The 26,979-nt window shown below is 46.8% G+C and overlaps 2 protein-coding genes across 5 annotated transcripts; one reads left to right on the forward strand and one right to left on the reverse strand.

Moving 5' to 3' along the window:
* Positions 1–128: 128 nt before the first annotated feature.
* Positions 129–7,940, forward strand: LOC130517228 (arrestin domain-containing protein 3-like). Its single transcript, XM_057019000.1, has 8 exons — positions 129–816; positions 3,335–3,416; positions 4,752–4,899; positions 5,246–5,348; positions 5,464–5,720; positions 6,217–6,370; positions 6,451–6,605; positions 6,845–7,940. The coding sequence occupies exons 1-8, from the start codon at positions 537–539 to the stop codon at positions 6,920–6,922; spliced, it is 1,257 nt and encodes a 418-aa protein (XP_056874980.1). The 5' UTR covers positions 129–536; the 3' UTR covers positions 6,923–7,940.
* Positions 7,941–10,400: 2,460 nt separating this feature from the next.
* LOC130517225 (myocyte-specific enhancer factor 2C-like) lies at positions 10,401–25,108 on the reverse strand. 4 transcript variants are annotated; one of them, XM_057018995.1, is made up of 11 exons: positions 24,816–25,108; positions 21,582–21,729; positions 20,255–20,458; positions 15,232–15,375; positions 14,965–15,148; positions 14,845–14,889; positions 14,455–14,618; positions 14,316–14,339; positions 13,695–13,824; positions 13,477–13,603; positions 10,401–13,204 (listed from the first exon to the last, which is right to left on the reverse strand). In XM_057018995.1, exons 2-11 carry the CDS (start codon positions 21,633–21,635, stop codon positions 12,862–12,864), a joined length of 1,419 nt encoding a protein of 472 aa, XP_056874975.1. In that variant the 5' UTR covers positions 21,636–21,729; positions 24,816–25,108; the 3' UTR covers positions 10,401–12,861. The 4 variants fall into 4 exon arrangements, with proteins under 4 accessions (XP_056874975.1, XP_056874974.1, XP_056874977.1 ...); XM_057018994.1 differs by having other exon boundaries at positions 14,965–15,151; positions 24,816–25,106; XM_057018997.1 differs by lacking the exon at positions 14,316–14,339 and having other exon boundaries at positions 24,816–25,103.
* Between the last annotated feature and the right edge of the window lie 1,871 nt (positions 25,109–26,979).

Below are 26,979 nucleotides of genomic sequence, written 5' to 3' on the forward strand. Positions count from 1 at the left end.
TTAAGATCAAAAACAAATGTTTTTGTTTGATACACGCAGCTATCTTAACCAACCAGAAGTTTCTCCACCCACCCCCCATAAGCTCCTCGGGCCTCTGTTCACACCTCTAGAAAAAAAAACCTCAAGCAGTTCAGAATTAATGGATTAAAAAAAACCAAGCGTGCAGACGGAGCGCGTTGTTGTAGGCTGTACTTCAGCGCGCAGGCCGGCCGGTCTGTGTGCGCACATGCTCAGTGGGGTTATTTTTGCGCACTGAGGCTTTAAGAGCCGAGCGGCTGGAGGCAGACGGCAGCAGAGAGCGCGGAGAAACAGCTCAGCGCAGCGGGGAGGAGAGAAGAGAGCCCAGAGCCGAGAGCCGAGGCGAACCATCAGCTGGACGCCACAGCCAGATGACCCACCAGAGCCGCGGACCCGGCTCATAGCTGGGCTCCTGGAGCTAGGCGCATGCATTTGTGCCACACGGCTCAGCTCACAACTTCTTCACCAAAGACTCGTTTGTCATTCGCCTCCCGTTTTGTTTTTATTCCAACCGCATCATGGTGCTCGGTAAAGTGAGGGCCTTGGCCATCTACTTTGACAGTTTGAATGAGAACAATCTGCCGGTGTTCTCCGGCGGAGATCTGGTGTCAGGGAGGGTGGTGGTGGAGGTTACCGGGGATGTGCGGGTGAAGAGCCTCGACATACACGCGAGAGGAGTCGCCAAGGTCCGCTGGACTGAGTCGAGGAACGCCGGCGCGAACACGACTTACACCCAGAACTACACGGAGGAGGTTGAATACCTGCATCATTACGACACCTTGATCGGAGAGGAGAGAGGTGAGAGCCGCGTTGTGTCGCAGTGTGTGTTAGTGTGTGCGTGCGCAGCGATGGTGCAGATTCGTCCTTTCAAAACTTCTGCCCTTCAGAGTTTTTGTGCGATGGCAAACTTTATTAGCGCAGGGGAGCAGCGACGTGCGTCAGGAGAGGCGAGAGATTCCCAGAAACGCGCAGTCGGTCCGTGAGCCACAGTGGTGCTGATGCAACAGCTGATAGTTGATGCGATACGCGGCTCTTCTTTCCTGCACTTTCACAACAACCCGCCGATTCTTCCATTTAACCGCCTCCACCTAACGGGCGACGGGAGGAATCTTAAAGGAAATCCTCTTCAGCGCATCCTGACATCTCTGTCGTTTCCTACCAGGGAGGGGGGAAAAGTTGCGATCCGTGCACGAAGCACTTCGACAAAACGACAGAAACGGGGGGGACATCGACAGCAGACTGGGGGGATTTTGTGTTTTAATGCAAAATGGATGCACGTCGTCGGGAGGAAATATCATTTTAATGGAGCAAACGAGATCAGGCAACTCCCTTTGTTAGAAGCGGTTCAAACCTGTTCAGAAACTGCCAGAGAGGGAGGGAGGGAGAGCCCGGCTGACTACGTGTGTGTGTGTGTGTGTGTGTGTTGTGTGTGTGTGTGTTACACTTATGAAACACAATGTGAGGGAAATGACAGATGTGGGTGAACATTTCTAAGTTTGGTGCAGTAATTACTGTAGGAGTAGTTGAAATAAATATGGATATTTATTTATGGTTTTCTTTTAAAGATACGTTTTAGATAATTACCTTTTCTTCCACAAACCCTGATGGATAGACAGGTTTGGGGGTCAAAAGTCAAGAAAGAGTAGGCCTACACCCCCAGATTTATCAAAATAAGCAATACCACTGGTGCTACTATGACACTGTGTGTCAATTAAAAATTCAATTACAGATTTATGATTGTATAGCTGATGTTGACAGTTTAGAAAGGTCGAAATAAAGTAGAACTAAAGTGCTTGTTGATAGAGCTGGAACTTTAGATGTTTTTATTCAACACTCCGTGATGGCGACGCAAACACAGTTATGAACACACAGGCTGAATTAGAATCAGGAAAATCTCTCAACAGTATAAGTCTAAGAACACTAATGTCAGATTTGAAAATAAAAAATACAGTGCATAAGTTCAAGTGTGTTATTTTTAACCTGCAGCCTATTTGCTCAGTTCATTTGAAAAGGTTACCATCCTAAAGTATTTGCAACCGTGCTGCCCCCATGTGAGATTTGAACCCAAACAGGAAACACAAGAGGATAAAGGAACCTTGAAAGCCCACTTTGCATTTAGGTTTTCAGTTTCCAATGAATAATTTTCTTTTTTTAAAATAAGCCTGACCAAACAGCCTTCCATGATGAATCAAGCAAACATTACCACTGGGATCAACTATTTACTGCAGCCTCATGTCAAAGAAAATTCATTCCTACATTTATAAAACATGTTAAAGGCCTGCTCTTTTCTCATCAGTAATTTTTGCCACTTCTTGTTTTTATGTATACATCTAGTTTGAAATGTTGCATCGAAAAAACAAATCAACATTAAAGTTGGGTTGTTTTTTGTTAAACCACACTGTCAGATTCCATTCATATTTATGGTCACAGACTCGAGTCTACCTGTTCCCGATGACACCCCGTCTCTCCCCTACTTCCCCTTTTCACGCAGCACACCACATGGCAGTACAAATATGGGCGGGGCTCGCCACGGCTCCGCCAATCAGAAGCCCGCATTGCGATCTGTATCGCGGCTTCCTCCAATCAGAGGCGGAATTGTAACGCGAGACGTTAGGGTTTACAGCAGTGGGAGGCTGCTCAGTCTGGTTCATACCGGTCTGCTCCTGCTTGCTCCGTGCTGCCGGTGACTTAACAGGCGCGTGCACTCTCCCGCCCGTACGCACTCACAGGGGCTCGCTCGCGCGCAAGGCTGTTTATGACAGGCGGGCAGTGTCGGAACGCGCTCGCGCGCACACGCACGCACACACACAGATGCGGGCTGAAGCCGAGCAGTGCTGAGGTGGCAGGAAGCAGAAGTTCAGCAGGGTCGACCGGAGACATTTGCAAACTATTTTAGAGACAAATGAACAAACTGGGACGGAGATAACGTACGTCCTCCCGCTGGGTGTGTTCTTCCAGCGCATCTTTTGTAACGTAGCCAACATCAGTAAAAGGAGAAGCTTCAGTCTGCCATTAAAACATTTACCCAGCCCTCATCGGGTTTCCTTGCCTGTGAACTAGTGATGTCTTTGCTTTGGGGCTTTAATTGGAGACATTCTGTGACAGAAGCGGGGCCCCTAGAAATGAAGATGAATTTGTTTTATATGGACGCCTTGTTTTTGCCCATGACCTTCCGTCTAGAAGCATCGGGTGGGTGGGGCTTATTTATGTCTTACTGAGGCCTAAATCCTCCCGTTGAGTGAAAAGCCTTTTCTCCACTGGTGTGAGTGTTTTTTCACGATTTGCAATGTGAAGAAACCTGTTCTTTGTCTTTCAGATGAGGAGTGTCCAGATGAGAACGTTACTGTTCTGCACACCGGCCTGCATGAGTTTGCGTTCAACTTCAACCTCCCTCAGATGTGAGTGTTTTTCACAGGCTGGCCCTCATTTAAAGCAGAACTAGGACACTTCAACCATTAATTACATGCAGATTCTAACTCCCGTCACAGTTCTGAAACTGGATTCAGACTCATAATGTCACCAGTTCATTTTTAAGTAATCTGCATTTCATGTGTCCCATTGATTTCTTTATGCTCTAACTTTGGTTAAATTAATATAATTACGAAGGCAAATACACAACTTCCTCCCTCTTTGTTGGCAGAATAACCAAAAGATTTAAATTCCAACTGTGCTGTCAGGTGACATGATAAAGGCGGAGTGAACAAACTTAAGTTAACATGAAAACTAGCTTCATATCTCTGCAGCTATATACGGAGTTAGGGAAGAGTTTCTGAGGTAAACAAAGGTGCAGCACATTACTCATTACGCTGCCCTTCGTCCGTCTGTCCGTCCGTCCGTCCGTCCGTCCGTCCGTCTGTCTGTCTGTCTGTCTGTCTGTCACAGCTTTCACCTTTGATTTGCGACCCCCTCTGTCTCAACACGCTCCGTGCAAATTAGCACTCCCCCGTTCTTGTACCTGACACCATGTTCATGTTCACTTGTCCTCCTGTCTGCCGTAAATCACGCCGGCCGCCTGCTGATCACAGGAAAACCTAAACTTGAACACGGTGTCGGATCGCAGAACATTGTTGCGCGCTGCACCGCAAGCAGGAACAGAGCGCCCGCGAGGGCATCACCGAGGCGTCCCGTCCGATTTGGACTTGATTTGGCTGCAACTCCGTTTACCTCTGGAACTCCAAACTTGTTCTGTGGGTTTTATGGAACCAAATTGAACAGATGGATGATTGTGTTACTATCTCCATTTCGGGGGCAAAAGAGAAGCTTTAATTTACCTTCTTGGGTATAAAGGAATGGCAGCAGTGTGCATGGTGCGGAGGAGACGACCTCACGATAACACTTCGAATAAAAGTGTTTTCCCACAATATTTTCCAAAACTTGACCTTCAACGGTGGTTTTTTAAAGCAGAGACTGGAAAAATTGTCCCCAGAAGCTGTTTATTTCCAGGAACTAGAGAGATCATATTCACAAAAGTGGCAAAGCAGGAAGCACGCTTTCACCAAATCCACTTTTTTACATGGTTGGTTCAAATACGTGCTGTCTTCTTAAAGAGCAACCCTGAATTTAAAGTATCAGTAATTCAGAAGGGGCACGAAAGAGTATAAAGACTATATAAACGTAGGCAGCAGTTCAGGTTACAGTTTTAGTTCTTTGACGTAAGAGATGACTTCTGCCTTCGTCAGTCCCGACAGCCTTCCTCTTACTCACCGCTCTCCCTCGTCTCGTCTGTCCGTCAGGGCTTTGGCCACTTCCTTTGAAGGGAAGCACGGCAGTGTGAGATACTGGGTGAAAGCTGAACTGCACCGTCCATGGCTGGTCCCTGTCAAAGTGAAGAAAGAGTTCATTGTGTTTGAGCACATTGACATCAACATGCCGCTGCTGCTGGTAGGCAGGACTGCACATACTGCTTTGTTCTGTTTGGACAACCAGATCACTAGGAGCCTAGATCACTTCTCTCATAATGTGTGTCTATTTAGTCTGTGGAAGTTTACCTTGTGACCAGTGTTATCTGCCAATATTGAGTTCCGATCAATAACTTTAGGCCTTTTTAGTGGATAAAAATAAGCCTTCTGCCAATAGGAACAACCCCTTTAAATCCAGAACAGTACCGCTGGCTCTCATTAGGCTGCTAGGAATAGCTTTATGTTTTGTTTCCTCTCCACAATGTGTCTCTTTTCCTTGACGAAGAAGGCTCGGGTGGATGTTAAATCAGATTTCTGTGTGTGAACAGGCTCCTCAGACTGGTACGAAGGAAAAAACTCTATGCTGCTGGTTCTGCGCATCGGGTCCGATCTCCCTGAGTGCCAAAATAGAGCGGAAGGGCTACACGCCAGGTGAGCCATGTGTCTCTGCTGCTGCTGCTTTCTCTCTTCATCACTGCCTGTACTCATTTATCTCACGTCTCTCTCAGTCTGAGAGGCTGATCTGTCTCCCCCCCTTCTCTTCAAGGCGAGTCCATCCAGATCTTTGCGGAGGTGGAGAACTGCTCATCCCGGGTGGTCGTGCCCAAGGCCGCTCTCTACCAGACCCAGACCTTCTTTGCCAAGGGGAAGGGCAAGCAGATCCAGCAGCTGGTGTCCAACCTTAGGGGGGACCCTCTGCCCCAAGGGAAGAGCCAGAGCTGGGAGGGGAAGCAGCTGAAGATCCCCCCAGTTTCTCCATCTATCCTGGACTGCCCCATCATCAGAGTGGAGTACGCCCTCATGGTAAATCCAGGAACACATCAATGCTACAACAGGCTGATGTGGGTAAACTGGATGAGGAATGCTAACAAAGCTTCGCCCACAGTCATTATAAGTTTGATATTATCAGGTGCTTCAGGATATTAGGTCTTGACCTCATTAAGGATGCCACAGATTATAAAAAAGCCTTTATTAATCCGTTACGTCAACAAATAGTTCTTCGACCCACTTCTTCGGGCCCAACTCAAACATGCTTAATAATAATTAAAAAAACCTCTTTGCCTAAAAGTTTAAATCAGTCAACATTTGCTCATCCCAGGAAAGCTTCCTCATCATGGAACTGTGGAACGGTTCCAGACAATCATCTTAGTGACTTAAGTAAATATTCCATCTTATGCTTAGAGTGTAACCTGCATATCTGGAGCATTTAGCAGCTGCTGCCTCCTTTTGTGGAGACTTTTCTTTTTTTTTACCTTGACATTCCGAATGGTTGCATTTTTAAATTCTGCCTCTATCACAGGTGTACGTGGACGTTCCGGGCGGCTTGAATTTGTCTGTCTCGTTGCCCCTGGTGATAGGGACCATACCCCTGAATGCCTGCGCCAGCCGCACCTCCAGTATTAGCAGCAACTGCAGCACGCTGAGCTGGCTGGGCCTGCAGGAGAGACCTGAGGGTTTGTACAGCCAACGCACAAACACTTTTTATCTATTCACATGTTCAAGGATCTCACAAAGTGCTTCTCCCCCCCCGCAGCTCCGCCGAGTTACTGCGATCTGGCAATATCAGAGGCAGAGAGGCGTGACTGTCTGCAGGGCTGTGATAGGTCTAATGTGGACGGAGATGAGCAGAGATCTCTGCTGCCATACATCACAGAGTTCAGATATCTGCCGCCGCCACTCTACTCCGAGGTACAGAGACGCGCGCACGTGTGGATAACCGCTGATAATAGGGGTGACGGAAATATTGACCTTAATGGCACCCTGAAAACAGACAGTGAAAGGTTGAACATTTCTAAATAAAGTCCTGAAAATGCGACACGATCAATGACAGGGTTGTTCTTATTAGAAGTGATTGATTATCCAGATCATTGCTGCAACATGTCCGTATTGCTTCTGTCATTAACGACACCCCTACCCCCCTCCCTCAGGTGGACCCGTACCCCAGCACAGCCGAGGTGTGTGGGCCGGCAGACATCAGGAGACCCGACACGTGTCCGTCCCGCTGACGGGAGCTCACCAGCCTTAAAAGCCGTCGGTGCAAACAAGACGCCCTCAGCTCCGGGTGTGCTTCGCACCAGATTATATATCACCATAAATAAGACCCTCTGCGAGCTGGGAGGGTCAGCTGAGAGAGTATTCTGTGACCACTGACATATGGACCAGGGATTTGAAGCCATGCTGCATCCTCCATATCCAGTACTCCAGACGAGGCAAAAGACACGTTCTCCTGACAACGCCATATGACTCTGACAAGGCAGATGACACAAGAGCGGTCAGAGGACCACCGACGGAGGCCGACATCTGAATTTTGCACATGCAGCTATTACTGTTTTTCTATAGGTTGGTTTTTCTATAGTGCAGGTTACCGCAGGCCTATATGCTCCAGTAGACTCTGTCCCCGTATGTACACAACAATGTATTCTTTAATCTTAATGGCACATCAAGAGGACAGAAGCTACTGTTTTATTATCACTCGCTTTGAGCATGCGAGTGTCTCCAATACCGACAGGACTTGGGGTGGAAACCGTCTGTTTCGATGACAAAAACGGGGACAAAATCCTCAATATTCCTCAGTATAAGGCAAAAAAAGCCACCTCAAGGACTTATGATATAGCAGAAACGCACACGCGTGTGTGAAAGGGCGACAGTATAAATGATGCTGAAACCGGGCCGGATAAGAAGCACAACTCCAACCAACAGAGAGAACGTACCACAAGTTGCCTGTCGGTTTAGGAGGCTGAAGCTTTTCTCGCTTTTCTCAACGCAGACAGCTGAAACCTAAACCGATGGCAGTGATAAATGTTTACAGATGAAAATATCACATTTGAGAATGTTCTTCAAATCTGATTTCTTCCACCTAACACTTCAAAGTGCAATATATTTTTGTACGTGACTTTTTTTGCACTAGTTTTCATATACTCTGTTGCTGTTTATTCCATTTCTGTGCATTATACATTATTGTCATAATCTTACTGCTGTCATGATCAACTTTTGATAAAATAAAAGGTTTATTTTATAAAATAAGCGGGCTCTGGTGGCTGTAAATGTCCACTTTTGCATGGGATTGGGCTCGACACGCCTCAACCGCCGAGGAATGCGCAAATGTTTGCGTGCGTTTTCTTTCCTCGCCTTGACTCCCAATTACAAAGCGCACCAACCAAACAAATGACGCGACAGTCAGACCGATCGTGTTTTGACTTCGACCATTCTGGCTGCTCAGCCGCGCTGATAAACAGCAACTGGATTGAACTGGATGAAGACAAGCACGAGAGCGTGCGTACCAGCGCGCACACGCACACGCGCGGGGAGACACGCAGCTCTGCTTCAGTACCAACACGCCTTTGTCCTCTTCAGCCCGCTGAAACTGAAGCTCTGGGGGTTTATAGGACCCATGTAAGGCGCCCATCACACATTTAACAGCAAAGGTCAACTATGACCCCCTACCCGGTCACGTGACCCGAAAGGTCCCGTTGGATCTCCTAACGCGTAACGCTTCCATAGTGCCATTAAATAACGGACAGTCTGACGTGGCAGCATTTACTGGTTTTACTGGTTCATACTGGAATCAAGCAAACAATGATCACGTGTGATCATTCAGCTGCATCTACTTCTGCTTCTGATTCACCTTTTTTTGCGTGTCTGTGGTTGATGACGGATTTCTGGAGCATCCGTTGGGCTAGAGATCATTACGGATGTGCATCTTTTGTCCATCCGACCTTTCAAAAAGTCGAAGTTTCCCAAGGACAAGCTACAGTTATTCATGCAACTAAAAGCTCAACCTTATTCGATTATTACAACACTAGTAGGCTACTAGTTTTCAGCTGCTTATTGATTACAGAGTTCAGGATCGGTGTGTGTGCGCGTGTGTGTGGTGTTGTCATCTCTCCTCCAAACAAAAGGACAGAAATAAAGAAATGACTCTTCTCCAACACCCAGAATAGATCAACACTGTTGACATAAACACGAATCTCTGGTGTGTTTGTGTGCAGGATGAAGGCAGACTCGATGGATCTAAAGTTAAAAATCTTAAATTAAAGAAAAAATCCGTCGATTTAACAAGTTCTGTTATGCAACAGAGATTTTTCCCTCTTTATATTATTATTCTCGTGTGTCTGTGAGGCTGCGGTGTCGAAATTAATTTGTGTTTGGGGTTTAAAATATATCTGTGAAGAAATCAATGATAAAGACTCGCTTTTGGGGAGGGGGATGGGGCTGCCTACAAAACGATACAACGCACGCACACGTACACGCACATAAGGAATCTTCACTGTCATGTGGTCCTAGACCATAACCATCTAGAGATTTCTGCATTTGCCCTCTATGAATAATAAAATAACAACGCACAACAAACACGCGCGCGCGCCCACGCATATCTTCAGTGTGAGCGTTCTGACTGCGTGAACGAGCCCGTTAAAACAAAATCCGTCACTTCGGCATCTGTGATGTGCAGAACAGCAGCCAACAATCTCTGGACATCTCCGCGTCTGCCAGAAATAAACACAAGATGTCTACGCTCGCACCACTGATACAGTTTGCAGACAAGTCTGCACTTTAGATCACAAGTTCAAGACCCTATCAGATGTGACAGTGGTGGAAAATAAATCAGACCACAGGATTGGAATGAAATAAACAAATACCAGCCATCTAAGTTTGGCACAGGTTCCTCAGAAAAACGGACACTTTTTGAGGTTCTTCTGAATTTACGAGTTCCAAAAGCCATCTTGATATGGTTTAAGGAGAAGGACAATTTAAAACAGAGGGCAGAGATGGAATGTAACCAAGTATATTTACTTAAGTAATACCAAGCTTAATTAAATTTCATTTTTCCATGCTCTGTCCGGTTTAGACGCTCAGCAACGGCGAGTGAACGTCTCTGGCTCCCTCTAGCGGCCAACTCCATGTTCGTACTCCCACAACCCGATATGCAATTTCGTCCTGAGGGAGCCATTTTTTAAAGAAACTTTCCAGTTTGACGTCATAAAAAGAAGACAAACTGATGGAATGCAAGAGGCTTTGCAAACTAAGGATGATTAACCCGGTTTGTGAAGGCATTCTTGAAGTGGTGAACTTTTGTTGAAGTATGAATTGTGACTTCTGAGTTTAAGCTGAGCACATAAAGTCTGCAGGAACTATGGTGTCTGGAATCAGCCTGTAGCTACAAATGAAAATAAATGTGGGCGTCTGCATCCTTGATCATTTGGCTTCTCTTATGAACAATAGCAGGAAGTGCAGGCGCACTGCCCTTCTGTATTTCCTGCATGTTAGATCATTAGAATCATAAGTGTTTGTGGCAGCACCCCCTCCACCCTTTTTTTAGAGAGTGAATCTCAAAGAAATACTTCACAAGTGGCCTTAATCATGTTCTGCATTGATCAGAATCACCACTATGACCCTAATTAGGACTCATTTATAGAATTAAGAGTTTAATGCCTTATTTAAACACAACAGAAAGCCGACGAAGCAAAGATGACAAACAGGCAAGCATTTGTAACAGAGCCAGTATATTTTCTTTCTGCAAAATACAAATACTAGCACATTTCTGAGTGAGGGACTTGCTGTACATGAGCTGAGAGTGACAGCTGAGGTGCACAGGTGAGAAACATTGTCTCCAAGTGGCGACAAAGTCCAGCTTATGCCGCTAACAATCTCTTACAACATTTTCCTGGTGGTTGTTAGAGGCATTAGTACATGTATCGAAAGGGAAAAGCAGCCAAAATGTACATTTATAATACAGAAGACATTCAACCAAATGTCGCCAAATACAAATGAAAAGGATTCTTAGTCAGAGCGGGGGTCTGAGGTACGAGCAGACAGGTATTGCTTCAGATCCAGGCAGTTACAAATAAAGTATTTCACACATTATTGAGTTAACGCGTCACCTTCTGCCTCCAGCACCCATCGGGTGAGGCTCTCCTGCCCAGACCAACAGGAGGCGACACCACGTGGTTGGAAAGAGGAGAATTAAAAAAAAGAAAAACTACTCTGGGCTCCGCCCTTTTAAAAACTACAACAGCAACGATGCAGAGCTTTCGATTTGGAGGGAATTTAGTCGCTGGATTCCTAATGAGTGGGGCACAGGTGCGCAACGGTGGCTGAAGATCTCCAAATATACAGCTTTCAAATCCAAAATATTCAAATGGGAACGATCTCCAGCCACACGTCCACTACTATAAAAAAAAAGGAAAAAACGGGGTTAAAGGTGTGATCTTGAAGGCACAGACTCCTCCTGAAGCTGCACGTTGCCCTTGTAGGGTGACAGCAGAGGTGACATCATCTCTTAATCTAAATTTGACCAGCGAGGACGTTTGTCGCCTCTGTAAATACATTAATGGTGTTACATTAATCACCTGTAGCGTCTCCATGTCTGCTGCGCAGGAGCTGTAAAAACATTCAGCCACGTTCATCGGTTCACATTAGACTCAAATCTCCCTGAATGTTGGGTAGAAACCTCGCGCACCTCTGCAGACGTCTGCGGCGCTCGACGCAAACGTGGGGCAGCAACGCGTCGCCGTGGATATGGCTTATATGGGACAGTCCTCGGCCACGCTGCTAAATCCTGCTCCCCTACCAGCAGGTTGCTCCCACCATTAAACACATTCAATTTCAACAAGTTAACTGAATATAATAAGATTTCGATGCTACATGTTTTGCTTTGTTCTGCTGTTGACAGACGTCCCTCTAAAGCTGCCTTTTACACGGATGGAGAACCTGTTGGAGAACACACTGTAAATAAAACAGATTCCACTGCTGATTCCACTGTCTTCCCACCTTTTAATTTGGGATTTCTCTTGACTTCTGTATTTTTTAAGTGTATATTTGAGTATCAGTCTGTACGTGGAGCTCAGACAAGTAAACTATGATACAAATTAAAGCTTTCTTTGGTTCCACACTGATGTGTATCTATGAATCCCCTCTCTGTTGCATTTCCTTCTTGCTGCCATGGCTCAGAAAATTGAACACTAATTTCACTAGCTCTTCACGAAATCTTCACAGTAAGTGAAATTTCTACGCAAGCAACTTTCTCATCCCTCATCCTGAAACCTCCTCGGTCACCCGTTCCCGCTCCTCTTCCGCCCGCATCCTCCCCTCCCCCACTTCCCCTTCCGTGCGATCGCCTTCGAATGCGCTAACCTGGGTTGAGCTTGCAACACGTGGACGGACAAGTTCGCCTTTTTAAAAAAAAACTCGCCGGTAGCTTCACTGTTCAGAGTACCAGACTTCTTTTGCCTTTCTTAGCTTGCACACGCGTGCACATATGCGAATGTGCATGTAACATATTTGCTGATTACTCATGCCCACCCACCCCTCCCCAAACACACAAAACAAGCAATGCAGGTACACCAACAAGCGTTCTGGCTGATTCGTTGTCCCAGATTTCCTCCTGGGTGATTTGTGAAATAGCTCAAAAGGGCATTTTTACTCCTCTGGTTTCCCTAAACGTTCACATATGTTACGCAAAATCGCCACCGAGGTGGAATAACGCTGCACAGATGACAATATAAAGTTATTTTTCTAGAAATTCACCATCTGATGAATGAATCAAGTTTGGTTTCTCTTCTCTTGACTAATATTAAAAATATATATTAACAGCATTTGTGAGTTTTGGATGAATCCGCGGCAGCTGAAACAGAACCAAGCTGTGGGTTTTTTTTTTTCATTTGTTGTTTTTTTTGGCTGAATAAAAACATGCAGATGACCGGTGCACGCTCCTCTGACGGGCTGCAGATCTGCATTTCAGTTTGATAAATAGAGGCCCTGACCTGTTGTTGTTGTTGGTGTACAAGCAGGTGCAGCCCAGAACGCTGCAGCATCTGCCCCCCAGGTACATGTTACCATTGCACATACAGCACACCCACTCGGTACAAGAAGAGTATAATAATATTAATAACACTATAAGGTAACTTGACTAACACCCCCACTCCCTCTGGCTGCAGACCGCCTCCCATCATGTGGTCCAGCCCTCTGATAACCTCATCCGTTTCACCGACGGGCTGTGGTGCCCCTCCTGCGTCGTCAGGGGCCGCAGGAGGAAGGCGTCGCTCCCGGGCTGATCTTCACGCTCCTCGCTGCCATCGTAGGAGCTCCCACAGCTGGACGCGCTGTCCCCGGGGGAGCGGCCCGCCTCGTTGGGGCCCCGGCCCACGCTGGAGTAGCCACCCGTGGTCCCGCCTCCCAGCCCTGTGCCCATCATGCCCACGCCGCGGTCTCTGGGAGGGGAGGCCGGCTCGGACTTGATCTGCAGGTGCTGAGTGGACAGGAGGTTGAGGTTGGAGGTTTGACACAAGTTCCTGGAACACAAGACAGTTCAATTAAACAGGAACGCAGCCAAGTTAATGAAATCATATTATTCCACGTGGGGGGGGGGGGGGGTCTTGGACACATAGCAAGTTGGTGAACTTTTTATAGGAAGAATAAAAATATTGTAGGAGTATTTTCACTGTAAAACATTACAGAATCATGACTCAGGCGCTGCTAATAGTGCACCTGGTAAGTCCCAACCATCACTCATGGCAGCAGGCAGCGAGCGCGCTGACACATGACACCCAACACACATGCTCACCCCATGTGACCGAGTGCTGAAGGCTGCAGATTCTGCATCTGCTGCTGCTGCTGCCAGTTTGTCACTGATCCCAGACCAGATCCTCCAAACCCAGACAGGGAGGACAGGTCGCTGCCGAGGGAGAACTCTGAGGAGAGAAAAAAACACCCCATAAACACGTCTGTAAGGGTTCTGCACGACGCCTGGCTTCCCTCACGGTGGCGGCGGGCTGTAATCACCTGTGCCATAAGACGAGGACAGGGTGGACGGATAACCTCCCATCCCCTGTCCTGGCAGAGTCTGAGCGGCGATGGAGATGGCGGGGGTTAACAGGGTCTGAGCGCTCTGGGAGTGATTTATTCTCTGGTTCTGGAAAGAGCAGAGGAACCTTTCAGAACTGAAGAACAATATAGGAAAAAATCCACACGTATCCCAGTATTGTAGTGCTGTACTGTAGCACTGCAGCTTCACCAGGTGTCCGTGTCAGTACAGTATTTGAGTGAACACGCTTGTTACATTCCACTAGTGGACAAATGTTTCCATCAGCTGCTGCAGTATCGCGTTTTAACCTTCGCCCGAATGTGACTGCAGCGCCGTCCTGTGATTGGATGACAGGCGTTCCCACGGCGTCTGCAGTAACAGCCCAGCGCCGGGTCAGTCAGCTTTGTTTACATTCAGCACATTCCGCAAAGAGCCGAGTTTCAGCTGCTATGGGAGCAGCGTTCCCAGTCTGATTCCAATCGTGCTGGTCGAGGGAAATGTTGGATTTTTTTTAAAAAATCTTTATTTAACAGGCGTTATCTCAAACACCAGCTATGCACAGGTACATTTAGAGTCTAGTGACATCTGAAAAGACTTACCAGCATCAGGTCAAAATCCTCACACTGGGGGGGGGGGGCGCAGCGTAAGAAAGAATAAAACGAGTCTCTAAGCATAATCACAGAGGGGAAACAATGATGGGATTAAAAACTGAGAGCAAAGAGAGACGGAAGCACTCACGACGGTGGGCATGTTGCTGCATTTGTTGGTGGGGGGCATCAGCGTGCGGAGGTCAGGCTTCCGGCTCAGGCTCGCTGCAGGAAGGCTCTTGTCCTGCATGTTCTTGGACACTCCTGGAGACAGCAGCCCAGGGGAGCTGCAGTGGTTGCTGTAGCTGCCGTTCCCTAAAAGCGTCCAGATAAAACTCCATCAAATCAAAGCATCTCGAAACACGTTTCATGCGATCCTGAAAGAGAACTCTCGATTAAGGCCATTTCAGTCGGAGCAAAGTCCTTTAAAAATAAATACAAAATCTCATTTTAATATAATATATAAAGTATACAGTGTTTTTTTATCTGCATGTTATCCAGACTGGATGCTAAATGCTAACACTAGCATTGGCAGACATACCCACGTTGGTGACCACGGTGCTCGACAGCTCTGAGCCCATCAGCCCTGCAGACACACACATGAGCACAGGGTCACACACCTCAGATTTACTGGAAGTGGCTGTTCCTCAGGGATACACACCCGCGTTTCCAGTGCTGGAGGGCCGCTGAGGGGACATGCTGTTCCTCTGCAGGTGTGTGTGAGACATGGGCAACAGGTTGTGGTTGCCGACGCCACAGCCGATTCCTGGTTGGGAGTAGAGGAGCCCGCTGGGGTTGTTTCCTGGGATGTTGACTCCCATGTCATAGTTGGTGGGAGGGAGACCCTGCTGGACACACAGGAGCTGATTAACACCAAGCTGGAGGACAGAGGATGCCTCTGGGCTGGACGGCGCCTGTGTGAGCTTACACAGATTCTCTGTCTGTTGAGCATCAGGTCGATGTCCTCGTTGATTTTGCGGTACTTGTCGTCTAACTCTGGGCTCTGGCCAGCAGAGTCGTCAGCCTCGATGTCGGGGCTGTCGCAGCCGTTTAAGCCTTTCTTACGCAGCGTCTGAGAGAGACACGGACAGCATCAGTCAGCTTTTCATCATTAAACATTCTCTGCATAAGCATTTAAGACAAAAGGGAAGATTTTTGGACTCGCAAATGACAACACGTTCTGTCGTTTGTTCAAACGTGGGGAGCGTTCTGAAGATTTGGCTGTGAGCTGTCACAAATGTTTCACCACTTTCAGACATTTCTAAAGGAAAAAGCAGCAGTCATGAATAATAAAAATAGCTCCAGCTCCTATTTACTTTATTGTGACACGAGTATGACACTATCATCCTTTAGAACTTTTTTTTTCTCTCCTCGGTTTTGTTTACTGAATTATCAAATATAACTATTGAAATTACTTAAATATTGTGTTTATATCCACGTTTATTAATTGATCATTTCATTTGATAATTGCGTCATTTTTTCAGTTTTTTTTAAAGTTAGTCAAACTGTCCCGTAATTGTCCTTAACGCGGGGTTGATTGTAGATCACCTTACAAACACTAGGGGGCGCCATTGGCCCACTATGAACGAAGAACCGTCACCCAACTTCCAGTCAGGAAGCATTTCTAACACATCTATAATCAGACCTGTCCTGTCTGTTTCAAGTCTGGCTAAGATTGCGTGTTCCTCAAAGTATAAACTAAGAAAAAATACAACAATGTCAGACACACAGTCAGTTAACACTTTTGTTATCAGAGGATGAGGTTGTTAGTTTGGGTTTACTCAAGAAAGTTCTTTCCTCTGTTTTCTACATACATACAAATATATATTTTAATGCTGAATAATTTAAAGGTTATTCCTGGCTCTTTGTATGTGTGTGTGTTCTTCTTACTGCCACACAGGGGGGACCAGAATATGAATTTCACCTGTAAGCAGATGGCATATTTGGGGAGCGAGAACATTTGAGCTGGTCCTCACAAATTCAAAGTGGTGTTGGAGGGTTGATTCTAAGGTTAAAGTTAGAACTGGGTTTAGGCTAAGGTTCAGGTAAGGGTAGGATTTAGGTGATTAGTTGTGATGGTTATGGTAAGGTGCATCACATCTACGAAAGTCCTTGCAAAGATAGCAGTGGAAAAGTGTGTGGGTGTGTGTGTAACTGTGTGGTTTGGCTCCAACCGTCCTGCTTCAGCACTTCACAGTCCATTAGTCCAGTTTGTCACTGGTTGGTTGCAAACACGCACAAAACACACACACACACACACACACACACACACCACACACACACACACGCACATGCACGCTCGGCTCAGTGGCTGGCCCAGTGAAGCTATCCCACTCATCCCAGTCATGTCCACCTGTTTGGCTGTGAGAGGAGGGGTTGGCTCTGGGTGGGGGAGGGGGGGATAGGGTGAGGCAGCCACCACCAATGCTAGCGGGGCTGCTGGAAGATGGCCGTAGAAGGCTATTTTTTGCTCCCACGCTCAGCAGCGTTTCTCGTCACCGCCATCCATCCGTCCCTCCCTCACGATCTGCTGCCCCGGCTCGTCTGATAGGACATAAAAATGACTTTGGTTTCCTTGTCTTCAAATGCATACAATAATTGTCGGAATAATGTGGCTAACCTCAGCGTGGGAGCTGAGGTGGAAGAACAGAACACTCCCTCAAAAGTCCCACAAATGTTTCGTGGTCGTCAGAAAAGGCGTTAACGCTCGTTTAAAAGAAAACATAATCATGCAGTTGGACGGCGCTCCAATTTTTCCCTCTATTTTTGGTCTTTGCCAACTCCTGGGGGAAATATCTGATGCCTTCGCTGATAAATGTGCCACTATTTTCACCAGCTAGCGTGTTCGGGCGTGCATCGAGAAGCTTGACAGTTGTTCTTTGATATTTGCAGAGGTGTCGGTGTGTTTTATACGTCTGCTTAATTACAGAGGAACAAACACACCTGACAGGAAGATGGCATAAAGCACAAATATATGTACAGCAGAGCTGTTTCCTATTATGACCACCTAGGAAGACCCCGGCCCCGGTGACTGGAGCCCAGTGCTCCGAACCCTCTTCATGACTTTCAACAACTGGTCAGGAATGTGCACCGGTGTGTGTTGCCACTTCCGGGTGGTACTTCAGCCAGAGAGGGTCACAGCTGAGGGAAGGAAGGATGGGACTCCTGCCAGCCCCTGTCCTCCTCCTCCTTCCCTTTGTTGCATTTAGCACTGATTGGGCCTTTTCCTGGATCTAATATTTCCTCTGCTACCAAACCTGAGTTGAGTCAAGTCTTGGAAAACAAGTCCAGGTTTTTATTTGTGATAGTGGGATAAGGTAAAAGATGAAGCAAGAAGGGAAATAATAAACTTTATCAATGTGCGGGATGTCTAAGTGACTTCCTATTTACATTTTACCTGAATAAATAAAAAGGAAAAACGCTTCTTTATGTGCTATATTTTGAACACGCCGGGGCCAAACATCTAGTGTTTAAAATGTCCTGTTTAAAAAGTTCTAAACCACCTCCACTCCCCAAAATAAACACGCCCCTGCATCGTGAAGACGCTCTCCTCTCAGGAAAAAAGGACGGACAGTAGAAGAAGAAAAGGAGGAGGTTGTGGAGAACTAAGACTTGGTTACTCAGCGTCAAGTTGCCTCTCTTCCTCCTCCTTATTTTCCTTCAGTGGCTCGCGCACGCACACACACACACACACACACACACACACACACACATGCCCACACGGGCAAACCACAGTCACACACACTCCAAGCCCCGTCATGGCTATTCTTAGCTGTGTACTGGGCTATTTTTAGACCACTACCGGTTTCCAGCCATTTAGCAGGGCGGGATCCAAGCCAATACAAAGGAACTGGACTGGGGCCGTGAGCATATGTGAACATCAGTGTGTGTTCGATGCTGTGTGTGTGTGTGTGTGTGCAGTTGAAAAGCCCCCTTCATCTGCTCCTAATCTGAAACAGCACACTTAGACATGGGCGCAACCCATCCACAATAAGGTTAACGGGGTAAAAGTGAGGAATGCAGAACGGATTTAGAAATATCAGCGAGGCTCCCGGGCCGAGTGAACACAATACAATAAGCTGATAGTTATCTGGACACACACACAGACACACACATGCATGGAGGCAACATGCCAACATGCCACATGAGGGGGGAGAGAGAGAGATGACCGAAACAAAGGAGCCTCTCTTCTACTGAATTCCTGTCCGGCACATATTTGATTTGTGGAGGGTTTTCACAGGCCTGCAGGCCGACTGTCATTCCAGCCTGGCACCAACCCCCATCAGAGGCAGTCACAAGTGAACACAAACTAATGAACTAATCAATTCAGTCGATCAAAACAGGCACATACAAGATGCTGCTTTCTTGTGAAGCTTGAAGAACCAAAACAGCAGAATGCTCAATAGAATCAGCTAAAATTGGTCCACATAACTCACATTAAATCCGCCAACTATCCATACGTTTGTTCTAAAAACTTTCAAGCACTTTCAAGGATTACCAGGTAATTCATGTTAAGCTTACTCAAGTGCCAGACTCATCGTTTTATTAGGTCTCTTCCCCTAAAAAATACAAAATTACAGAGTGTACCAGCCAGCGTGACCTTGGTGCAGCCCCTGCGGCACCGTGTCATAGCATGTGTTGCTGTCGTGTTGCTCCTTAAAGGCGACACAGGCTTTCAAAGTCTTCTACCCTCTTATCATCCAATCAGAGCGCGGCGAGATTAATCGCATTGTTTTGACCTGGTGTCAAGCATTATCAGCCAGCACGGGAGCCACCCTCTCCTTGAGTTCTTCAGGGAACTGGTTTCATTTCCAAGAACCAGAGATAGAATATTAGTTAATGCACCAATTAACATAATACTAATTTATAAAATGCAACCTCTCTTAAACCGAAATCGTTTTTTCTAAGGGTTTGTTCAGATTCTGCTGAAAAATACGGAAAGTTTTGTGCTTTTAAAAGTGAACGGCGGCTTCGTCGCTTGATGCCTGGGGTGCCACCCGATTCCAGGACCATTCTTTGGTAACAATCCCGCTCATGAACGTCTCCGCGGCGCCATCGAATTTCAAACAAACAAACATAATTTGCGATTTTAAAACCACGCCAGCTACGGCAGGTTTTAGACTGCTGCGTAATGAGCAGACCTATGCTATTATCTGACGGCGGCTACGGTTGCTAGGCTACAACTACAGTTTAAAAGCCGCAGGCAGGACCAACTGGGACTGTTTCTATGTGACACAGCATCGACACACAGGTGAACGCAGCAGGAACCTGTGCCCTGCTGTTGCACGCCGGCCTCATTTAACACCAACAGCCCGGAGTGTCAGAGTGACACAGGAGCACAGAGAACGGGGTTGTGTTTATAGATGACACACAACTGCAGTTGTGGACTCAGGGCGCAGTGATCTTTTTTCATTAAAGAAAATCTGATCCATTCAGATTTAACAACCAAAACAACACAAGCACTCGGAGGACCAGGCAAAAGCTGGGAAAAGGAAACCGGATGGCGAAGGAAATGTCATGTGGAGGTTAAAGTGCAGCTGCGGTTAATATGCGTGGACCCGCGGCTGAGGCGGACTGAGGCCGCGTGGCCGGATTACAGTAATGAGCTAAACGGGATTGTGATAGACTACAGGAGATTAGCGGGCCTGTAAGCCTGGTTGTGATGAGGTGGGGCCAAGGGACCATGCGGTGGGCCGCGTGGCGGGAAAAGCTCTCGTACAGTATGTCCATGTGTTTGCGATGAACACACACACGCACACACAGACATACGCCGCTTATCTGCTCAACACGATGACTTCACGTGGTTCTGATTCAATGGAATCTCTGATATTCACACCAATTTGCAGTTAAATTTCTGCCTTTAACGTATGATTTCACCTGTGTGAGTGTGTGTATGGTCCCCACAAAGATAGAAATGCGAGGATACGTGTTTATCTGTGTGAGTGACTTACATCCACTATGTCAGAGTTGGTCCTGCTCTCATGGGGCTCGTTGTACTCGGTGTATTTGAGCAGGACCTTGTCCATGTCCGTGCTGGCGTACTGGAACAGCTTGTTGGTGCTGTTGAAAATGATGAGGGCGATCTCGCAGTCGCACAGCACGCTCAGCTCGTACGCCTTCTTCATCAGTCCGAACTTGCGCTTAGTGAAGGTCACCTGGAACAAACACAAACCATGAAGCTGGGAACAGATGATGCCTCTCCAGCTGCAGTCATGTGCTGGTGCTCTTCTTGGGTGCCTCTGAGGCTTTGCTAAAATTTAACAGGTATTATTGGATGCATCTGCCTTCAAATCGACCGACATACGTCAGTGCTTCGCCGCTAATCGCCTCAGCTGTGGTGATAAATCACATCGGAGACCTCATCATTGCTTTTATGAAGCCAGGGTCACCCTCAGAGCAGAGATGGGCTGAGGCATCCGTTTCGATCTAGTGTTCAGTGGACACCGTTAAAGTGCACTTGAACATAATCAATAATGTACTAAATGCAGATTCAAAGTCTGCAGTGTTGGTTTATAGGTCCTTTTCTTCAAGAATAACAGAAACCAGCAGATGAAACTTTTTGGAACTACAAGATGCTGGGCTCCATTCTGATCCCCTTGAACGCAACATTTTAGTCACGGAGATTGTTGACCCTAAGTTAGGCCCGATAAAACAAACACACACACACACACACACACAGATCCAAGGAAGGATGATGATGAAGTCTGCGCTGCCATGCTATGGGAGTCAGGAAGCATATGGGCCTGCATTTCCTGTCATAACAGGAAGAAAGGAACCGCTCCCCCAGACAAGTGTGTGTGTGTGTGTGTTTGTGTGTGTGTGTTTGTGTGTGTGTGTTTTGTAAATGAAAGCGCAGCTCAGATGTATTTACGCATTAACGAGCGGCTCTGACCTCCCAGTCGTCTCATCTGATCATGCAGCTTTGCTCCCGTCATGAGCCGAAGGGTCACATGACGGGGAAATATAACGTGAAGCCTGAAACGCCTCACCAGTAATCACAACTCACATGAGAGACAGGGGCTGCCTCATTTTGAAGAAATAATCATTCAATTTCATTTGAAATCTTCTGCCAAGTTTGCAAAGTGACTTCAGAGGAAACACACAGTTACAGGACTTTGCTCATATTTGTGTTTTCTGATGTTTGAAGATGCTTCTGAGCTTTTTTTTTACAATAAAAACCCCTGTATTACTGGAACATGTGGGAGGAAAGGCTAAATTTATTAGCTTTCCAGTTAGCTTGGCTTGATCTAAAATGGCACAGAGCTTGCGTGCACTCACATGTCTGTTCCGTTCATCCATAATCCGCGCGATCTGAATCTTTTTTCTCCCCATCTCGGCCTTTATTTTTTGTCAGTTCTCTTCTTCCCGTCGTCTCTCTTGGATACCTTCGTCGACTTTCGCGTCCTCGGTTTCACTTGATGAATCCCTGCAAAGAAAAAAAAACATTTAAAAAAGAAACAAATGACTTCACGTTGTCGAGGCGGTCGTCTACGTGTCAGCACACGGCAAGAGGGTGAACAGGTTTGAGGATTGTGCGTCGGCGACACTGTCGTTGGTGGCGTTTAGAATGACATGAATATTGACGAAGATGCAGCACGATGTGACACCCAACAGTAGATTCAATTTTAGGTGTCGTGTCAAGTCGTAAGACAGAATACAACCGCAGAAACCAGCCAATCCCCGCAAGGCCCATTTCTCAAGAAAGACCAGCCTGGGTGCAGCAAAAACATAAACAGGTAAACGAGGAAGCTGAGCGAACCTGGGCTGCAAGTCCTGCCGCACCCACCTGCCTTCATTTATTATGTACGAGGCTCCATTGACAGGAGCCAGAAATGAGATCCATCCCTGTCAAAACAATAATAATACAGTATTCAAGTATGAATGTCTGACCTAAACAAGCTGGAATTGTCATGTATAAGAGGGCTTTAGGCTTCACCCGTGGCACAGGAAGCTTTAATGTCCCGTGGACATGATGAATAGCCACTGTTTGACAACATGGAAACACTAGCACAGACACTGTCTTTATAGATAAAATTCTACCGCATCCTGCCTCGGTTTCAAACACGCCCCCAACCTCGTCACGATAAGACTGTTGCTCGTAGTTTGGGAAAATAAACGAACCGTCTTCGGCGAAGGAATGCAATCTTTAGCTGCAGTAAACAAATCTGGTGAGCCGTAAGGCATGGAAGACTGGAATATAAAAGAGCACATAGACACGCATGTGTGTGTGTGTGTGTGTTTTAGTGTGTGTGTGAGATCCATGTGACCCATGTGTTGCTCCTGAAGTAGAGATTAAGAGCTTGGGTCACAAAGGTAACTGGATGTTCACACATGCTGAGACACACACAGACACACACGCACACACCCACACATGCACGGACTAGCAGACAAGCCAGGTTTTCATGACAGCACTTGGGCGTCATCGTGACGAGGTGAAGAAAGAAAAAGCACGCCTGATGTCAGGAGGTGTCGTCCTCCAGCTCGCACGGTGACGCTGAGCACAATACTGGGACGCCAACGTGACGCAGGTGTGGTAACGCCTCAGAGACGGAAACGTTCAGACACACACACACATATTAAATGTTTTTTTGGCAACAGGGGACATAGCACTCAAGCACCAACCCGATTTTAAATGAGGTAAAACCAGATAAGTATGGCTAATTGACAATCTTAAAAATCAAATCATCCACAAAAACTGTCGAAAGCGTCACTCTCTCTGCAGGTTGCCATGGTTCCCTCTGATTGAGCCCCAAAGTGATGTCGGAGCAGAGAGGAAATAATCCACCATATTTTATGATACAGCTAGGAAAAATCCTCATATGACACCGATTTCTGGGCTGTCGAGCCAGGACGACTGGAATTTTACAGGCAACAGTAATCAGGCACACCAGGAAATGAGACCACTTCTTCTTCTGCTGCCCCTAATCATGCGAATGCAGCTGAACATGAGGTGCCAGGTTCTGTAACTCTGACTCCAGCAGGACGGTCTGCAGCTACACGCCAGCCAGAAAGTAGATGAAGATCGAGCGTCTGAGTCACGCTGTTGTGAGGCTACCTCACTTCAGGAAAACAGAACAAGGATCAACACGGTTTAAATTTAGAGCGCTCGCAGACGAGCACACTCAGCATGTTGTCGCTATGGGGAATTTTGGGCCAGATTGAGAAGTGTGATGTCGAGAGAACTTTGCATAAATCAATAAGAATGAGAGAGAGAGAGTGTGTGTGTGTGTGTGTGTGTGTGTGTGTGTTGCTATCTGGAGCTGTTATTTAATGTTGAGTTTGATCTTTTTCCAGGATGACAGCAAATCTCCACCCACCTCACCCTCCACACAAACCTCCCCGCTATTTTTAGAGCCGGCGTAAAGCAGAAGGACGCCAAAAATAAAATAATGAACTTTTTACCCCAAACTACAATACAGCCAGTTTCTGGTCCACAGGCAGCCAAAGCGGCCGCTGAACCGACGGCGAGACGGGATCTGCCAGATCTCTCGCAGCCCTCAGATGCTCCCCGGCCGGTCGCCCGGCACCGACTTCACAGGACCGCGGAGAGAGACGCGTGATTGGTCACATGTGACAGAGGAGTTCTGGAGCTGGACCTGCAGAGTGATACCGAGGGGAAAACGACCACAGCTATGATTCTTTTATCTCTGTAGTTGTAGCCTCCATCCTGATGCAACAGGTGTCGCCCAAACATGCAAGGTAGCGCGGCTACCTGAAGCCGGAGGGCGCAAGCGTGCGCCCGGAGGCCCTGACATCCCGCTTCACGCTACACCAGCTCATTCTGGCACGCCGGGATGTGTTTAATATCCATAAGCAGATGCATTATTCTCTAGCACATACTGAGCGCCACATGTTGAGCATGTGGGAATTATATAACATTGTACAGCCCGGCTGTGAGCTGAGCCACATTTCAACCTGTGCGGCATCGTTGGAGATGCAACGCATCGGTTGAATAACTTTATTCTTCCACCAGGTTATTCTTAAGTGGGTGTGACGAGTGCTCTCCAACCCCAGTCAGTCTTTTTTTGCCGTTTTTCTAAGAATGAATGAAACGAAAGCCTCCAAGATCCAGGAGGTTCCAGACAACACGACAACCAGGCTTCGTGATTGTTCCCCACGATGGCTGCAGCGGCGCCGCTCTCACACTATACGGTGATGTTTGACATGTGCCAGAAGCAACTTTCTGCGCTGCTGCTGCTGCAAAAAAGGGCTCTGCCGTGACCCCCTCAGCCAGTCATTTATCTGCAGATATGCTGGACGCGCACAGGAAAGGAACTAGCTCAACCCTGGATCCCGTGCTGTTATTTTTATTATTACTATCAGTGTTTTCCATTGATGCTTGGCATCATTTCTTTAAGTTTCATGACCGAAGTGATTGATTCATTCTCCGGTGTGCAATACTTAGAAAATTACCAGTTAAAAAAGGTCAACCATTCGAAATACCTCTGCGTTTTTGGTAAATAAACACATAGAATCATTGCTATTGCTTTTCTTATGATCACATTTTCTTACCAAGTTGAAAATATCGGCGTGTTTATTCCTCACATGGCTCCGCGCTCTGATAAAAACCTCTTCCAAAGTGTGCGCACCACAACTCGGCCGGTCGGTTTGGAGCTTCGGCTCCGACCTCTCCAAACTACAACCTGGCCGCGGAGCAAAGCGAGCCGACGGGAGACACTGACGGGAAAGTTCCGATCAGTTTCAGCTCATTAATCCGACGTGAAGAGAAGGCGCAAATCCACGGAGGAGGTGGGAGGGAGGGGGGCGGAGGCGGACGGGTTAGTCCCGCTTGTTGGTTGTTTCCTGTTGTTTACCCGTCAGATGGCACGTCATGCTTCGCATCACATAAAACACATGCTACGCGCAAACTCGAAGGCCGGCGGGGGTGAGGTGTGCGGTGGGGGCGAGTAGGTCTTACCTCTCCGCTTAGCTCCGCATGGCTCCCGTCACTTTTCCTTCTGCGTGTCTCCGTCCAGCGGTTCGGTGCATCGGTGGATCACCGAGGCTTGTCAGCGAGCACCTGGACGTTAGGAGGAGGCAGCATCACGCACACGCACGTACACACGCACGCACACACACACAGGGGAGATCGATGGTGACACAAGGCAATTTTATGGACAATTATGATTTCTAAAAAAAAAAAAAAAGTTGATGTTGATTTTTTCCCAACAGGTTGATCTGCACATTTACTGCGTAGCTGTTATCAGTGGAAACACCGCCCCCCGATGGAAGCTATTGGAAATACACTTTTGAGTTTTTCTTCAACTGACCAGCTGTTCCCGGCCTATAACGTCATCAGTGATAAATATTTTAGATGTTAAGATTAGTAACTAAAAAACAGCATTCATGTGAAACGGACATAAAATATCGATTCAACTATATGGTTCCCTAAAAGATAACCAACAGAGAAAATTGGAACATAAATATATTCTGTTTTTGTTTGTGATAATAATCTGTTTCTGCTGCAGCATGGTGGAGCACATGTAAAACACGCGTGGATTATCTAGCTTTTCTCTATATTTTTTATGTGCAGCTATTCAATACCGTCTTAGTTCAATTATTCTAATCACGTGAAACCAGAAATGAAACCTCACCAAAAGCAAATTTGTGCATTTTACTGTGGAAAGGCTGTCTGTATGGAAACCCTTCAAAAACTCGACCCACAACCAGAACATGCAGCAACTTTTAAAAACCAAATATGGCCACAATAATGATTCGAAAAACAACCGACAGCTTGGTAATTGTCACATACAAAAATTAACTTTGCAATGCTTATATATTTTTGTATACATAGTTTTTTATTACAGCAGTTTTTATTCAAGGAAAATTATATTTCCCCATTTAAGATAGTAAAGGACAAGACTAACCGAGTATAATGATAAAATTACCTCCAGTCGCAAACCCAGGGGAAATTCCTATCTGGTGGCCTTTACTGGTGAACCAGCGACCACTAACTAATCAGCAGGAAGAATGACGGGGCGGTTAACCAAACAGTTAATAGCAAAAGAGCCACAGAAATGTTGGTAAGTACAAAAAATTGTATGGAAAGATTGCTGTTTACAGAAAATTACAACCTTTTATCTATTTAAGCCAATTCAAAGTTGTTTCTGCTGCCACCGTGTGGTCAAAAGACAAACAGAGCGCAGGTAATTCACTGGAGGGTCAGGGGGTTCCTGAGTGGGAGGAAAAGAATTCCACACTTTTCCTCCCACCCTGGCTTTCCTCTCCTCCTCTTTTGGACTCATCCTGTATCGTGATGAATATCTCAAACGTATTTTATAACCTGACCTGACTGCCGGGAAACCCACAAACTAACAAACAATCACTCTGTCCGACGTTGCAGATCCACATGCCGGTTAAGCCACCGGCGCCGAGTCCTGCCCCACTCACCAGTGCTACTTGTTCCGTCTTCACCTGGAAGGCTCCCCAGCAGCTCCAGCTGTGGGTTTGCTCTGTCGATCCCTTGTGTCAAACAAGTTAGGATTTTTAAAAAAAAAGATATATTAAAGTAAAAGAAATGAGGTTAAGCCAGACCAGCTGGCTTAGAGAAGAGGGGGACCCAAAACTGGGCTGTGTTTGGATCTGAGGTCAGTCCACAATGAGCCGAGGTAGTCTACACTCATCAGACCCCGACGCTGAAACGCCCCTCGTCCCATTAACACGTCCCCCATGCGAT

The sequence above is a fragment of the Takifugu flavidus genome, chromosome 20 (genome assembly GCF_003711565.1).
Source record: "Takifugu flavidus isolate HTHZ2018 chromosome 20, ASM371156v2, whole genome shotgun sequence".
Taxonomy (NCBI): Eukaryota; Metazoa; Chordata; class Actinopteri; order Tetraodontiformes; family Tetraodontidae; genus Takifugu; species Takifugu flavidus.

Coding starts and splice junctions, on each gene's coding strand:
- LOC130517225 (XM_057018994.1), bottom strand. CDS start 21,635: ATGGGGAGAAAAAAGATTCAGATCGCGCGGATTATGGATGAACGGAAC. Junction 13,825..14,315: donor AGGATTTTGACCTGATGCTG/GTAAGTCTTTTC, acceptor TGCTCTTTCCAG/AACCAGAGAATAAATCACTC. Junction 13,205..13,476: donor TCAGCACTCGGTCACATGGG/GTGAGCATGTGT, acceptor CTTGTGTTCCAG/GAACTTGTGTCAAACCTCCA.
- LOC130517228 (XM_057019000.1), top strand. CDS start 537: ATGGTGCTCGGTAAAGTGAGGGCCTTGGCCATCTACTTTGACAGTTTG. Junction 5,349..5,463: donor GCGGAAGGGCTACACGCCAG/GTGAGCCATGTG, acceptor CTTCTCTTCAAG/GCGAGTCCATCCAGATCTTT. Junction 6,606..6,844: donor CGCCGCCACTCTACTCCGAG/GTACAGAGACGC, acceptor CCCCTCCCTCAG/GTGGACCCGTACCCCAGCAC.